The following is a 16,470-nucleotide window of genomic DNA, read 5'->3' on the forward strand; positions in this document are numbered from 1 at the left end:
CGACAAGCTGCGCCGTAGTGGGTTGCGTCGAAAGACGCAAGAAAGAAGGGTTACATTTTATAAGTTTTCGGCTCATAACGGCCACCTGCATTGGGCCACCGCAGTAAAACGAGCATGACTGAAACATTTCGTCACAATTAGACTGCGTTATTGAGCGGTTCGTGGGGCGTGCTCTATCCAGTAGAAGCGAGCATATCCGCGTTTAAAAGCTTCTCAGTAATATTTCCTATACCCGTAGACTAGCTTTCAACGAATAGCTAGAGTATCTACAGCTTTGAGTGTAGATGGAGCCAGCAGTTGCACCTCAACGTACGTCATGCTAGCGATCTGGCTGCCATTGCAGACATTCCCATGCGCAGAAAGCAGCCCGCTAACAGCTCTGTTCGTTGCAGTGTGGGAGTGCTAAACGCGTCTAGACGTGACTGCGAAATTTGGGGCGCGAACTTTAATGTGCCGGGCTATTGAACATTTAGACAAACGCGAAACAAAGCGCGATCCCTGCGATGGTTCCTCCGCGGATACATCATATGCACTGTACGAGCCAGCGTCCGATCTGGCGTCCGACTTGACGTGCCTACAACCGCACCGAACCAATTTCTAAAGAAAAAAATCGCAGTTCCGCCCGAAAGGCAAAGCACCGATTGAGATAGCGCATCAGTAGATAGCTGTACGAAGTAAGGATATTAGTTTTATCGGCCGTGTAAACTTGTAAACATTAGCTTACTAACTAAACTAACAATAATAGAATATGTAATCGTGAGTGACTCAACGAGGATGTAGAAAGAAACAGACACACGGAGACAGCGCTGTCTTTTTGTGTCTGCTTATGTGTCCTTGTTCAGTCGCGCTTACACATTAACTCATGTATTCAAACCAACTAGCCCGCCAACGGGTTTTAAATTTAGTAACCAGCACCGCGGTATCACACGCACACAGGTAAACATGAACACATCTCGCTCGGTGAGCGCGGACACACGCTGTAAAAAATGTGGAGTGAGGACACGCGGCAGCCGCGAGCCAATTGGCCTCCGTGCATCTGTTGCTTCAACGCGAATGAAACGTTGAAAGCACAGCCCACAGGAAGCTACCAGCACTATGCGCACTCGACAAACATCCCAGATCGCTTTGATGATGTGGCCCGCAAGGGCGTGAACTTTAGCCACGTCGCACATCGCTTTCACGACACACGAGCTCCGGCAACGCGTCCCTACGGTGTCCGCCAAAGGCGTCTACTGCGGCCTCCGCGATTCGCGTGGCCAGCGCCGTAGTAGACGCCGCGGTTGTCTCAACTCAGTACGAAGCGTCGGGCGAGGAGGATATCGAGACACCCAAACAGCCGCCGGAAAATAACGCCCCGCCTCCATGCCCCGCCTCCCTGCCCTGACCCCCTTGCCTCGCGAGCGACCGGAGAGTGCACGCATCCGGGCCGCATTCCTCGCTCGCGCACGCGAGATTAACTCTTTCCGTACCGCGCTCATTGAGCATCGTTAGCCCGCTAACTATGGTTTGAAACGCCGGTTTCGAGACTCTCCGCGCCGCTTACGAACAAACTGCGCTTTTGGACGTGAAGGAGGATAACTATTCTTTTGTTTCCTAAACAGCTCGCCTTTTCCCCCAGGCGGTGACTTTTGAACGCGCTCCTAAGTTTTCGCGATCGTTAAAGCAGAAAGCAAAAATTTCCGCCTCCGGGAGTGGCATGCACGCATAGAAAGATCGCAGATCTCGCGATTCCGCTGCGTTTGTGGCTGACTGTATCCATGGAAAGAGCAGCAGCGAGTCTGAGGATGCTAACCTTCCGTGAGACTTCAACTCTGAGACCAACGAAGACGCAAGCCATCCAGGAACATCGAAGGCCGCAGCCTGGCACGCCTAACTGTAGTGCTTGCGCTCAAATTTTTGTAGTAGAATAGCTATTCAATTAAAATTTTTGTTTTTTTCGGAGATGGTGCCAATTAGACGGCAGTACATTTTGTATATGCCATAATTTTTGTTGCATTTTTTCCTAATAGATACTAGCCTTTGCAAGATACGAGTAGATACTAGTCTTTGCAAATTTTGTTCAATTGTTTCCCACAATCATGAATTTGGCAATTTATATCTTTTTATGGCATATATCTGGTAAATGAAAATTTTATCCGTGAAAAGCGCAATCATTCTGCCTTTTGTTTATGTATTACATAGAATATTGAGTGCAGCAATTTATTCAGAAAACAATTTGGCGTAACCTACAGAAAACAGCTATTTTTCCCATGGTAGGGAAAGAGTTAAACAGCGATCGCCGGCTCACCCTCACAGGCTCTCACTCATACGGAACCTCACGGCGACGGCGACGGCAGATATGCGCCTGGAGTGTCCGTATAATTGCTATCGCAATAAAAAGAAGCAAAAACAATCAGAAGGGATGCGCAGTCGGACTAGACGCCAGACGAAAGACCAGCTCATTGTAGGATGGCCGGAGAGATCGGTCGGCCGCAGCAAACAGCGCGGACTGTGTGGGACGTTGCCTGCCGCAGAGTGGTACGCCAGCGGCGAGCCGATGCCTCAAAGGTACCATCATCCCAGCCGATGCGATCGCTTCTATCGCCGCTCAGGGCGACATAAAATACAGCTACAATTTGTGCCTTTCGTCAAATATTTACACCGAGTAAGGTTACGAGGAATGTGCGCCTTTTCCGCAAATCAGCTGCGCCGTGTACTAAACCGCCGGCGTGATCGCGAGTCGCGATGCGAAGGTACTTCGTTTCGCTGCAGGTGCATGGCTAGCGCATGTAGAACGACCGGCTCTGCGAGGCGGCTCTCTGGTTGCTCTTTGCGCCTATGGCACATTGAAAACAAACTGATTTATTTAAGCGCGGTGTAACAGAAAGAGATGCAACTTTTAACGATATCGTCAAAAACCGGCGAATACTACCAGCGAAGATATTGATATCATTAAATACCAGCGATAACGATTGATCAACAAGACCGAATTTCAGCGCTAGTTTATTGATATGCTCAGGACGCAATTGTGCAAATGTTAATCGTGTTTGCAAACTTGAGTGCGCTATGACGATCCGCCGCCGGACCGTAACCACAGTCAGCCGTAACTGCTGCTATCAGAGAGCTGACGCAAGGCCGTCTCGATCGGGGGGATTGCAGGGGGCGCCGTTGTGAAGTGTATATGCCACTCGCTTAGTCATGCACTTGGTAATGCACTTGGTAATGTGTAAGCGCGACTGAACAAGGACACAAAAACAGACACAAAAAGACAGCGCTGTCTCCGTGTGTCCGTTTCTTTCTACGTCCTCGTTGAGTCACGATTACATATTCTATCACTGTTAATTTAGTTAGTAAGCTCATGTTTACAAGTTTGCGCGGCCGATAAAACTAATATCCTTACTTTGTAACAGCTATCTATTCGCGTGAAACGAAGGATAGCTGCGTGAAACATGCTGGCCTTGTCCTTTTTAAGCAGGACGGGAGTTTCGCGGGCGCACGTTGCGGGGGCACCGAATCCCACCGACGGAGCCTACGCGATAGCTCAACCTCACGTTCGCCCCATGTGTCCTCGTATGCGGCAAGTCTGACGGGTACGCGTCACACGAAAGGTAGCAGGGGAAATCGCATTCGGCGTTTCCTGCTGCCATTACCGGTGAAATTATGCAATCAACAAAATCTCAATGTGTCGCCGTCAGCAGGCCTCGCACTTCGCCTCGCCGTGCCGACAACGCACTGTAATGGTGTCTATACGGTGACACGCTAGCGACTGCAGTGCCATCTAGTTTGTTTGCAAACATGGAAGAGGCACACAGACTGTCTGCAAGTATACGAACAAATGAGGAAGCTGGTGCACGCATACTGAATGCTGGGGTGTTTGTGCTACCGTCATCTGCCGCAGTTAAGTTCGGTAATCGCCATCTGTCCCGCGATTTGTCAGCATACCCACAATGCGGAGCACACAGCAGGTTAGTGTCAAACGTAGGCGATAAAAATATGCGTATTCGTTACCTGCAAGCTTTCTTGCACTCAAGATTTAGGTGAAAAAGAAAATGAGCGGTACCAACGCACGAGAACCCATGTTCAACAGCGTACGCTAAAACAAAAGGAGAAACGTTTCAAGACCTCTTTTGGCGGTAATGAATTCTGATCGGATACCTTATTAACTTGGGAAACGGATGCAACACCGCCAAAAGAATTGCCTTTCGCGACCATGGGGACGGATTGATCGAAAATGTCGAAACACGGTTCGACTCTACGGTTGCGATGGTGAGCCCATAAAATGAGAATTTGCTTTGCTTTGCGTTCTAGAATACGCTTTCCGCTTCCTCAAACTTCCAGAGGAGTTCACGTCGAGAAAACAAATTTTTCTAGTCATAACGTGATGCGGTTGCTCTCACAAGTAAGACGAAGCTACGACAAAAAAAAAGGAGGGGGCGATTGGGGGAGGATGGGGGGGAGGGGGCCGGGAACAAATAAGACCAGCGTACAATTACCGTTTGTGATCAGCTGCTTTAATCCGCGCCGTGTGCTCATCTAACCGGTGAAAACGCGCCAAATAACTCAAGAGTACGCCCGAGTTCCTCCCTCATTGTAGCGAAAGACCCCTCATCATGCGGTGGTCACCGCCATCTCTATAAGTGTACTTCCAGCAGAAACGCTGACGTGTCTGTATTCGGTTTGGCAGTTTCTTTTGGGGCAAACCAAGCGCCGCAGAGCGCGCTTGGTTTGAACCAAGCGCCGCTCTTCGGCTGCTGCCGTAACTATATTGCGCTGCCGCCTAGTGATACATTCGCTAATAAGCAGTATTGACGTTGATATATTGCGAAAGTTGTTGACACACCCGCCGCGCTGCTGTTGCCAAGATGCGTGCATTTGTGCATAGTTGAATTAAATGACGCACCTTGAACTGTTTTCCATTCGCATTCTCATGAAGTGACTTCACTAGAAATATTGCCACTGCCGCTAGCCTTCTATTTTAAAAAATATATTTCTTTCGAAATGACTGTGTATTTCTTTTACGAGCTGTTTAAAATATGAAACAATTTTCTTGAGAAATTCACACCAAGGCTACTGCGCTGTGTAATAAGAAATTAAATTGCGAACATCTCGATCCCATGTGTTCCTATAGGCTTGGAAAAGGGCGGCAACACCAATCAGCCACTGCTTGTGCACGCAGCGCCACTGTACACTGTCTACGTTCGTAGCTGCAGGGGGTTACACTTAGCGATGTTCTCAATCTTATGAAAACAGAATAAAGAAAATGGCGCCTTGCGCTCCCCCTTTCGCCCGCCTGCATGATTCTGCAACATAAAGGTGTTTCGCTCTCTGAACACGGCCCGGAATCGAGAGTTCAAAATCACATCAATCAAAACTCATCTGGCTGGGTTTGCTCATAGACAAAGGTAAAAAGGACGCCGAACAAAAACATAAGAAGAAGAAAACGTGACTTCCCGGCTCCCACATGGGGGCCTTGTTCACAATATGTAACGATAGTTTGGCCACACGCCCAACGAAGATTAATGAAATCAAGAGTTCGAAGAAAACTCGTCTGGTCGGGATTGCGCGTCGTGTTGTCTTATTTCCTTTTTATCTTTTTGGTCGGCGTCCGTCTTACCTTCCACTATAAGCCCGGTGGTACAGAGGGCACAGTAAAATGTCTCACTTACCTTAAGCAGGTAGCTGCCGATGCCATGCTGGCGAAAGCCTTTGCGAACGGCGAGCAGCGACAGGAAGCACGCCCTTGTTCCGGGTATCCTAGAAGAAAGAAATACGGCTTTGCTGTAGCGTGCATATAACAAACGTTAAACAAACATGCATATAACAAACATTAAATTGAAACACGAGGGCCTGTACGCATTACTGGTGGGCCAAACTCTGCTCTGTTGCGATATTCCCGTAGTAGCTATGACGTGCTTCCGCTGAGCACGAGGTTGTGTTTTCGATTCCTAGCCGCGGCCTGGTCACAATCCAATAGGAACAGAACGCAAAAGGAATTATTGTGCTTAGATTAAGGCGCACGTTAAGCAAATCTAGTTGGTCAAATTGAATCCTGAGTCGGCCACTCTGTCGTGCCTCTAACACCATGTCCAGCTTCGGAACGTCAACACACAATTCCCATCCGAGGGCCTATGTTTTTGTTGTGGAACTTGCTGCTTTCCATAGGGCGCCCTTCGTGTCATTCCTGAAAAGCCACCTAGAGAATAGTGTGTTTTGGGTGACTACAACGGAGCTCTATATTGTTGGCTTTGCGTCTTACGCTTAGAACATACGAACAATTAGTTGTAGAAGCCCGAGCGCTTCTTCGTCACTTCGTCGAGCAAGCAAACGGCATCACGTTTCAGCGCCTTGAAAGCGATTACGGCATAATGGCCAACAAGCACGCAGATAAAGCTGCTCCATCGGCGCATAAAGAGGGCGTGCAGGAACATATCCCGCCGTCAAGAATATATACAACAACGAAGCTTTGCGCGCTTGCGAATTATGGCTAACAAACAAACAAACAAACAAACAAACAAAAAACACGAATCCTGCCTCTCGCACGCTTAGATGAATCGATGCTAGGCGAACCTTTCGGTGGTGTTTGCGCAAATGCTAAAGTAAATGTTATGCAAACATAACGCTAATGACCGAAAAGCTTGCAGAAAATTACATAAATCAGGTGTTTCTTTACACAATTAAAATGTCAATGACGCAACGGCAATTGAATGTTTAGGCAAACGTGACGCACTCACGCAAGTGTAACGTGATGAATCAAATGCCTATGTGCATGCGCGGCCTCTATTTGAGGGCTACATGAATGCACAATAAATTCACTCGCGATGTTCCTTCTGCTTTTGAACAATTTTTTTGTGGTGCTTTAATGTACAAAGCCATTATTTTTCTTTTTTTTATTCTAACTGCTTCTGACCAAATGTATGGGTGGAGGGAACTTAGTCAGGCAGAGTTCATCTGCCTTTACTCCTTTCAACCCAGGCAATGTATTTCTGATTAAACTGAAACTGAAACTCCAAAGATGGCTTATGTTGACCAACTTCTTGTGTACCTCTCTCTTGCCGGCTTGTTTAGTTCTTGCGTTTGATAGAGGGATGGCAATGGTTTGACAATGCTATATTGACGACGCAATGATCAGGATGCAACCACTATGGCCTGACAACAGACGGCATGGCGATGATATCATGTCGACGACAGCATACGCTACAAGTGTCGGTTGCATTTGAAGAAGAAATGACGACGAAAGATCTCGAGTGACGACACAATGGAATGACGACATCTAAGTGACGACGACAGAGTGAAGGGAGACGACAGATTGACGGTGATGCACCGATGACGATGGGACCGCGACTACGGGATGACCAGTGCTGCATGACGATGACGGCATGCCAATGGCCGCGTCATTACGAAGTCGTCATGACGACAGGTGACGAAATAATGAAGAACAAGAAATAAGAACAACGTAATCACGACCACTGGATGACGGCGATTGACTGACGACGACTGAGTGACGATGAGACGACAGATTGACGACGGCGGAACCATGGTGATGGAGCCACGACGGAAGGAACAAGCACAGAGTGATCGGCGCTTCTAATGTAACGAAGTGGTTTTAAGAAAGGAAGATCACAGAATTTCAACCTCTAGTAATGTTCATGTATCTTAAATGGAGAGAGAGAGAGAGAGAAAGAATAAAATTTTTATTCTCAGCAAGCGTCGTCTGTTTCTTAGGTGGGCGGCCTCCATATTCCAGGTAGCCGCTCTTCGGGTCCGGGTCTAAAAGCTTGGCCTCCCACTGCTCTTCGGTTAGTGTTTGGGTGTCTACGGTGCCATTCTTTCCGACACATCCCCATACCATATGGCGTAGTGTGTCTGGGACATTACAGTACGTGTACAAGTAGGAAATTGCGGACCAACAGCTACGTTCATGGTATTCTGTTTCACCAAATGTCACCTACTCAGCTTAAGGGGAGACTAAGGAGAAAAATCAGCTGAGCTGTATCACTAAATTACCATTTTACAAGGCCAAAACATAAACTCTTGCTGTGAGATGACGCTTGGTAAAACCGAAACTACAAAGAAAGAAATGAAAGACGGGTGGTCCCACCACCTAGAAGCTCCCGCAGAGGGTTGTCGTGGCGTCATGAAGTTAACGTCGCGGGCTTGGCACAAAGAAATAATTGTTTAATACAAGGTGGACAAAAATTCTTCTCTAAAGAAGCGAAAGACGAAACTTACAACTTTCAAGAAGTTCTACTGCACCACAGCAGCTTAATATGGGGAAAATGCTTCGAAATTCGTGTCGTCATATGGACTTTCCTACGCCCTGGTTCCACATGGAATTCAAAAAATTACGGTTTAGCCTGCATTCTTTTTCTTGTAGCAATGAACCTCTTAGTGCAAAATTAATTATAGTTGATGTGCGAATGCATTATTATTACTACAAATTGATTAAACGTTTCTCTTTATGTACCGTAATACTTGCTACATTTCGGAATCCAAAACACTTCGGCAGTTGCAGTGTGACGCCAGACACGAAGATATTCCCCGAAGTGTTCGGGTAGGCATACCGGATTTAACTATTACTTGCAACCAAACTTATCTTGCGTATTAGCAAGATTTTAGCATGCAGTATCTGCTTAAATACGAATACCTTATCTATCACTAATTTAATGTAACTCCCCTATGTAATGCCCGTATGGGTCTTTAGGGTACTTGAATAAAAAAATCTCTTTGATACGACATCCAAACAATCCGTTTACTGAACAGTTTAGGCAGATTCACTAAAAATATGGGAGTGCGCTGCGATTGCTAATAACCCGGCCCGTTTTAACCAGCCAGCAATGAATCGTCTCCGAGGAAGATAATCAGCTGTAATTATATGTGTGGCTAGCTTTCTGAATGAAACTTGGTTTCGCTAGCTTGCAAACCATGCATGAATGGTCAGAATTCTCACGCCTTTCCATTAAATGCATAAATGTGTAAGAATGCTCATGTTTGACTGAAGTGCAGCAGTTTGCCCCTTTAATACTTCTTTTGGAGAATCGTCGGCAGTGTCATGTTTTACTGAAATAAATAAGAAATCTAATACGGGTCTATTCTTTAGAAACATAAGCGGATTCAACACAGCTCGAATCTTTCATGAAGCGGTATTGTCAGTGTTATAAAACTAAATGAAATGAACAAAATACAGATCCAACGCACTGTGGAAATCGATGTACGCGAAGCTTTCTGTGCTGTTTGCTTTGATTGACGATAACTAGCCGTGATGTTGACGGCGACTGTTTAAGTTCTTCAACGTTTTATCCAACACGAGAGTGGAGTTGATGTTAAACGTTACCTTGCGTGCACCACCGCTATTTGTCTGCGTATTATACATTCCACAAAGGGATAGAGTTGTTTGCCTGAGGCGTTGTTGTGCGCCATATTTCATAACCTCCGAGAGGGTTGAGCATTGTCATTGTCTCACATGGCACATCGCATCGTGGCAGAAGCACGAAACTTTAATTTAAGTATTGGGCTGTACATGCCAAAACTGCGATCGGATAATGAGGCAGGCCGTAGTGGCGCACTCCGAATTAATTTTGGTACCGTGGTGTTCTTTAACGTGTTCCTAAATCAAAGTGTGCGAGCGCTTTTTATTTCACCCTCCTCGAAATGCGGCTGTCTCGATCAAATCCGCGACCTCGAGCAATGCCATAGCCGAAAAGCTATCGTGGCAGGCACAGAAGTGTTGAATTGACGTTCGACCGCTTCCGTTTTGTCACCTAACCCTGCGGTGCGCTTTAATAAATGCTGCTCTGCCGCCCTGCGTAAGTTGTCGGCTAGACATATTTTCATGGTTTTATTTTTCAGAAATAAGAGAAACACACCGTACAATACCTTGGACTTAGGTTTATCCAGCGTTTCCTTGCCTTCTCAGGTCACCCTTTCCTTCCCTCCCCCGCCTTTGTATTCGTATGGGAACTGCGAGCGAACTGTCGCAAGGCTGTTGTTCGTTCGTTTCGCGACTGCGTCGGTTCTACCCGTTCTCTGCCTGCCCTCTCCCCTCCTTTCTTCCATTCTACTGCAGCTTTGCACGATGGTAGAAGAGTAAGCGCTTGCGGTGGGTCACGGGTAATTACAGCTTTCGAGAGGTTAATGTGGCGACTGCCCGGGAGCTTCAGAGGGCATTGCGCACATTCGACGCGGTGAGGTCCAAACGAGTTCTTCGCGTCTCTTTCCTTCGTGCCACGCTCCTTCCATTTATATACTGGCTCTGAACCATCCCCCGACGCGGTGAGCCGGACAGCCGCATTCACAACAGCAGCAGTAGCAGTGGGAAAGTCGAACGAAAAGGCAAAGAAAGCTTCTTTAATGTTGTCTTTATTTTCATTGCTAGCGACAGGTAATATTCCATCATATGCACCTATGCCTAGCTTTAATGTCGAACAATGTTTCCGCACACACGTCATGCAGAAGCTATGCTGAGGTGCAAGTAGCAGTTCACGGCAACGCAGGAATGTCACGACCACATAGACGGTGCTTGATGCTTGTCGAGGGAAGAATGGTCCGTAGAGGCATTTGAGGAGCGATGTACGATGTGACTGACAGTGGTAAGATTGCCTGTTATTCGGCGATTTAAGTCCTGGCTCATGACTCGTTGGAAAATAGCGCCCGCGCACGTGCTACGCGTAGTAACGAACCATGCCAATCGTCTGAAAGAGCTCGCTGACATTGAAACAAGAGAAGAATGCGCGTGATTGTACCCGTGGGTTAGAGCATCGAACCGCTATGCTTCCAGTAGAAGCTTCAATTCCACCGTGGAACACTTAATTATTTTATTTTTTTAAGGCACTAACGAGACGCTGTACTCTCACCGTGGGACCCCTAAATATTTTCATTTTGGTGGGAACTAACGAGACGCCGTACCTCCGAAATGTCATGCACTGATTCCTGGTTTACTCAGCGCCGGACAACCGCTTCTTTCCCGTAAGCAGTCTGGCTTTGCCCTCCCGACAGACGCACAAGAAAAGTGACAGCCTTATGCAAAGCGTCCGGCAGGGGCAAGTGAGCAAGATGTTTACGCAGACGACAACACACGCCGCCCACAACAGCGTGGCCACGCCAGCCCCGACTGCGAAAGGCAAGTACGACCCATCGTCAGACACCTGACGTGGGGATGTCCGGCATTCGAGGCGGTGCGGAGAAAGCATCTTCGCCAGGAAGACACACCGAGCTACGAGGAGTGGACGGGCTAGAGGACCCTCACGCAGCGCTGGAGTCAGCCCTGGCATTTGGCATGGAGCTTTCCCACCGCTCGCACTCCTCGCATCGCGTGTTGCACTCCTGACAAACGTTTTCGTCTTCCCCATTACTCATATTTTGCCAACGGCCAAATGATTATTAAGTAATTTATTGGATCAATAATTTTTTCTTGTTTCAGATGTACTTCAAGGTGGCAGTGGTAACCATGCTCAGAAAATTCCAGGAAGGTTGTTATCGAGGGCGCCATGTGAAAATTAAGTGATCAAAATTCAGTACTAAGTACAGCGACGAATACATTCAATGGAGTTGTTATATGGAGAGACCTCCAACGAAGCCGAATTATCAGCACTTCAGTTGCCACGTGGCCGCCAAAGGAGGATCCTCCCAAATGCATCCCAAATTTTTATCATGGTTTAGCGCCCATGCGAACGTTTGCCTGGTATTTCAGAACAAATCATCAAAAGCCTACGCCGTTTAACTTAACCCCCAACTAAGGGATTGGGGATATCATCAAATTTTCGCTGAAGTGCGGTGAATTGCTCTAGTTTTTTAGGGTTCATTCTTAATGACACAAACAGCGCAAACAAGCGAGCGATATAAATTAAAGCAGACGGGCGCAAGCGAAGACTGGGAAGTGGATTTATTAAGGAAAATGTTCTATATATGGACGAACAGGCTAGTAATTAATTCGTTAAAGAAAAGGTAACTAGAAGCCAATACGTTGTGACAGAACTTTAAGCCACACGTTTCAAAGAAATCCAGGGAAAACACGGGCAATTCTGCAAATGTAAATTCAAGAGGATGCGCCACACGCGAACAAGGTGAAAGCAGGAGCCAATGTTTCGAGAGCTCGACCTGTCATATTCAAGGCCTTGAAAAAGACACGTCCCCTTGTCGAATTGTTGGCTACTGTTCTCAGCTTTTTCTCCTTTTGTTTAACGTTCCAAACAAGTAGTTTCATAAACAAGGTCAGTGCACTCGACATTCAACAATGTAACTCATTTCTCTTTCCTCCAGCTGCAATAGAAGGTTGTTTGACATATGCGTCCAGGCATTTCATAATGGAAGAAGGCATGCTGATATAACGCGCAATTAATTACCCATCTATGAATGAAAGCTGTCGTGAAGTGGGTAATTAAACGCTAAGCAACTGCTCGTCGTCTTCAATGCATGTTGCAGCATAGAAAATGCATGTCTGCTCGGTAAATCATCACGAATCTGTCACTTAAGGCACGACCCATGTGACCGCGTCTTGCGCTGCATCCGTGATAGGCACACCTTTCCTCAAACGTCCCGTGATCAGTCCAATACGCTATTTTATTATCTCTCGGGCCAGCCCACCTTTAGAGACAAGAGCTGGCCGAGCAAGCGCGTCAAACCCTTGAAAAAGAGGCGTGGTGGGCTTCACCTCAATCAAGGAGTTGACTAGCAAGCAGAGGCGGTCCACATGCACATATTTAGGGGCCGTAAATACAGCGCCACATATAAGTCTATTCGTTATTTAAGTGCTGTTCTGTGTACGAGCTACAGGGCACGGCCGCAGCAGCAGCACCTATCAGCAAGAGTTAAAAAGATTAAATTATGGGGTTTTACGTGCCAAAACCACTTTCTGATTATGAGGCACACCGTAGTGGAGGACTCTGGAAATTTCCACCACCTGGGGTTCTTTAACGTGCACCTACATCTAAGTACACGGGTGTTTTTCGCCCCCATCGAAATGCGGCCGCCGTGGCCGGGATTCGATCCCGCGACCTCGTGCTCAGCAGCCCAACACCATAGCCACTGAGCAACCACGGCGGGTTCAGCAACAGTTGCGGTGAGTAAAGTCCACAAGGACTCTACTCCATTTGCTCTTAAAGTTGTGCTGATTACGCAAACTTCTGCAATCGATGTTCTATGGCTCATTTTGCAAGTAGCTACGTATACGGCATCACTCGAAGATTCTGCAAAGCGTTACCCGTGGAAATAAACTGTATGTGTGAGGCATACAATCGTGTGTGGGACGCGAGAGTGTGTATGACGACAGTATCAAGAAGACTACAGCGAACAATGATAGCAATGTTTTTATTTTATTTTGCCTTGTTTTCTGGCTAATAAACTTTACAGCCCATCCTGCTGCTACACTGTAAACGAAAATAAACCCACCTGGGAGTTTTTAAGAGGTGATGTGCCCTAAAACCTCCCCTCTCATATATTTACTCCGATGTATGGGAGCAAAACAGCGCCATCCCCTCGTTTCACTCCGCTGGCTAGCTGCGGGAGTATTAAGGCGACATGACGCGATTTTACTCCGCTTAAAAATCTTGTTCTCCCGTGAAACTCCGACAGGGAGTTTTAAAAAACTCCCCTCCGCCGATACAGGTTGGTCACGTGGCGCTTCCCATGAGGCTGTGCGCCTCGCCAGCGACCGGGCGCGTTCGGCGGAGCGGGCAGTGCTCATGGCTGACGGTTTGTTTACGTCTGTGAAGTGTCGTTCCGTGACAGCGTTTCGTCAATTTGTTTCCCGTATTTCCTTCGAGAAAGTGTTATAGGCATGCCTGAAGCTCACTGTATCTTAGCATCAAGTACATTAGCTGTGATCGCTTTGCTGACAACGATGATTGCAAGAACCACGTTTTCAAGTGAGGAAAAAGGCTTAGGTATACCTCGAAGCTGCTCACTGGCTCGTGATGTCGGCTCACGTTCTGGCTGTGTTTTCGTGCTGCGTCACCCTGTCTTGTGTTCTTCAGTACGTGAAATGCGACTTCTATGTCCTTTTGAGTACATGCTGACACCGTCCAGTGTAGTGTTTGAAAGGACCGCGTAGCAATGGCAACAGTAGCCACTGTTCGAGCGACGACATCCGTGCTAGTCGCGCCTGAATGGCGTAACCCAAGTTCGTTGCGGTGCTGTGTTGCCAGTGAGAAAGACCGGAGTGCAAGCAACTGTTTTTATGTATCTGTGAACGGATATCCTCGCCCGAAGAAAAACGGTAGGACATAAGTATGCGTACTGAAAATAAAGCTTCTTATTGAGCGATGTGAATCGAATTGTTATCGCGTATATATGTTTTGGTCACGTCATTGCTTCCTATATTGCATTAACATTACGCTCTATCCGAGACACTGATTTAGACACATGCCTGCTGGCTCCGAGTTTAGGGATTCACTCGACAGATCAGCGATGTAGCTCCTTTTCGCAACCGAGAGTGATTGCTCGGACGCAGAGCAAGTATAGTGCGGTGTATAAAATGTATGACTGTGCATTTCTCGGTGTTATGTCGGCTGCTGCGGGTCATGCTCAAACGTAATAATTTCTTGCTACGCTACCACTATATCGCAAAAATTTAATTTTGCTATGCAACACATGCACTTACATTTTTCTTGCTTACTGTAACTAACGCGCTACTTTTTGGCCGCGGACGCCGGCAGTGTGCGAAGTCGCTTCAGCACTCACAGAATGGCATGATAATTTTGAAAAATTACGAAATTAACTTTTTTCTCTCACTATTTTGAATTAACAGTTTTGTGTTGCTTAAGGTATTCTGTTAATTTCAGAGAGAGAGATCTCGTATGAACGAGCATGTGAGTCGTAATTCTGAAAACAGCACAGCTGCTCCCTAGGCGGTTTCGAGGCACACAATATCGTGGCTATATATACTGGCACCGTTGCTTCTTGAGTATCGCGTGTACGTGTGATGTCTTTCAAATTTCTGCATTGGGCGTTTCTGAAATGTTTATGTATGTCATGATATATGTGCTTTCATTGACTTGTTCCGTCGAATTCGACGCGGTCTCGTGTGCATATTTCGAAATTTGACCAGCAGCCTCTGCATGTAAAAATGTTCGCGCAAACTCACGCGATGGCTCTTCTTATACTCCCGTTGCACCTCGAAAAAACTCCGTCAATAGCAAAGCAAAAAATAAAGAAAATACAAAAAAAAAACTCCCATAATTCCACGCGAAAATTCCGCTCGTACGGAGTAAAAATTCTACTCCGATCATACGGAGCAAAAAAAAACTCCGAACCGGGGGGTCGCTATAGGACAAGCAGTATACTCCCACCTCGGAGTTATTTCCGTTTACAGTGTACCTTGACTGAGACCGAGGGCAGCACAACGTACCGCAACTTGTATGTACCGCTAGCTGCTAGGAGGAATGAGGCGGAACGTGGGCCGATCTCGAAGGGAAGGCAGTAGACTGACACGGCATCTCAAATCTCCGACTCCCACAATGGAAGGATGGCAGGAACTGGCGCGATTTCCCTTTTCGAAGGAACTTGTTTCTACGCAACACTACGCACGCCACAGACAGTGGTAAGTTCATTAACTCCCACACGTGTCTTTTCTGCGTCTGTTGCCTAATATAGACTTGCGCATGCGCACGTGCTCCCGCTCGTGCCGTCCGTGCTGTCCCACTATCTAATCGTCTCAAAGACATGGTTTGCGTCCGCTCAAGAGAAGCATGCGTGCGATTTATGCGTAATGGTCAGAGCATTGTGCTGGCAGGCTTCTTCAAGCACAATGTCTTCCATCTCTCCATCGGATATATTTTGTAAAGCGAAGCTTTCTTTGCGAGCCCTCCTGTACTTTTCTGACCGTGGGTGTGTGCTGCTTTCTTGCGGAATACAGCAAGAAAGCAGCTTCTTACAGCACGGCCACCTGTACTACCCATGCATATGTGCTGGATGCCGGTCTTGCTTTCTACGAATTACTCAGCGGTAAAAGAAATGAAAGGAAAATATATTTATTGCAACAAACACCGTGAAACATAACCAAACCACATTAAGGAATTATTGTGTACATCAAACAGCTGTAAACTTCCCTTGAAAATTTTTGCGTGGAAATTATATTTGATATACAAGATAACCTAAATACCGACCTTTCTTGTGATTTCCTTCAGACCCGATATATCCGGGTTCCACTATACATTGGCAAGACAAAAAATTTTAATAGAGCAACTCTTTCCGTGCCTACTTTCCCAAGGTTTGGGGTTCGGCGTAAATGCGTCGCCGGTCTTTCACCGAGTAAAGGGCACTTTACTCTTGCACTACATGCAGGACTGGCCCGCTCGAGTCAGCGTGCCGACGCTTGATACAGTTTCGTAGCAAAAGGGGCCAATCCAGGAGACAATATAATGTGCGGTCACGTGGGTCACGTTGGGTGGTCTGCACTTCTTACCGATTTCATTGACAGGCACGTATTCGCTACGGTGTGACACACTCTGCGAAAGAATATCAGTTGCGTGAAATTTATCTAACTGCTTCACGACATAT

General features: G+C 46.9%; 1 protein-coding gene across 1 annotated transcript in view; it reads right to left on the reverse strand.

Moving 5' to 3' along the window:
• Positions 1-16,470, reverse strand: part of LOC142559335 (uncharacterized) — a 169,741-nt gene that overhangs the window by 21,916 nt on the left and 131,355 nt on the right. The window contains exon 7 of the mRNA XM_075670949.1: positions 5,646-5,733. Within this exon, the coding sequence (XP_075527064.1) occupies positions 5,646-5,733 (88 nt within the window). The remainder of the gene's footprint in view (positions 1-5,645; positions 5,734-16,470) is intronic.

The sequence above is a fragment of the Dermacentor variabilis genome, chromosome 10 (genome assembly GCF_050947875.1).
Source record: "Dermacentor variabilis isolate Ectoservices chromosome 10, ASM5094787v1, whole genome shotgun sequence".
NCBI classification, from domain to species: Eukaryota; Metazoa; Arthropoda; class Arachnida; order Ixodida; family Ixodidae; genus Dermacentor; species Dermacentor variabilis.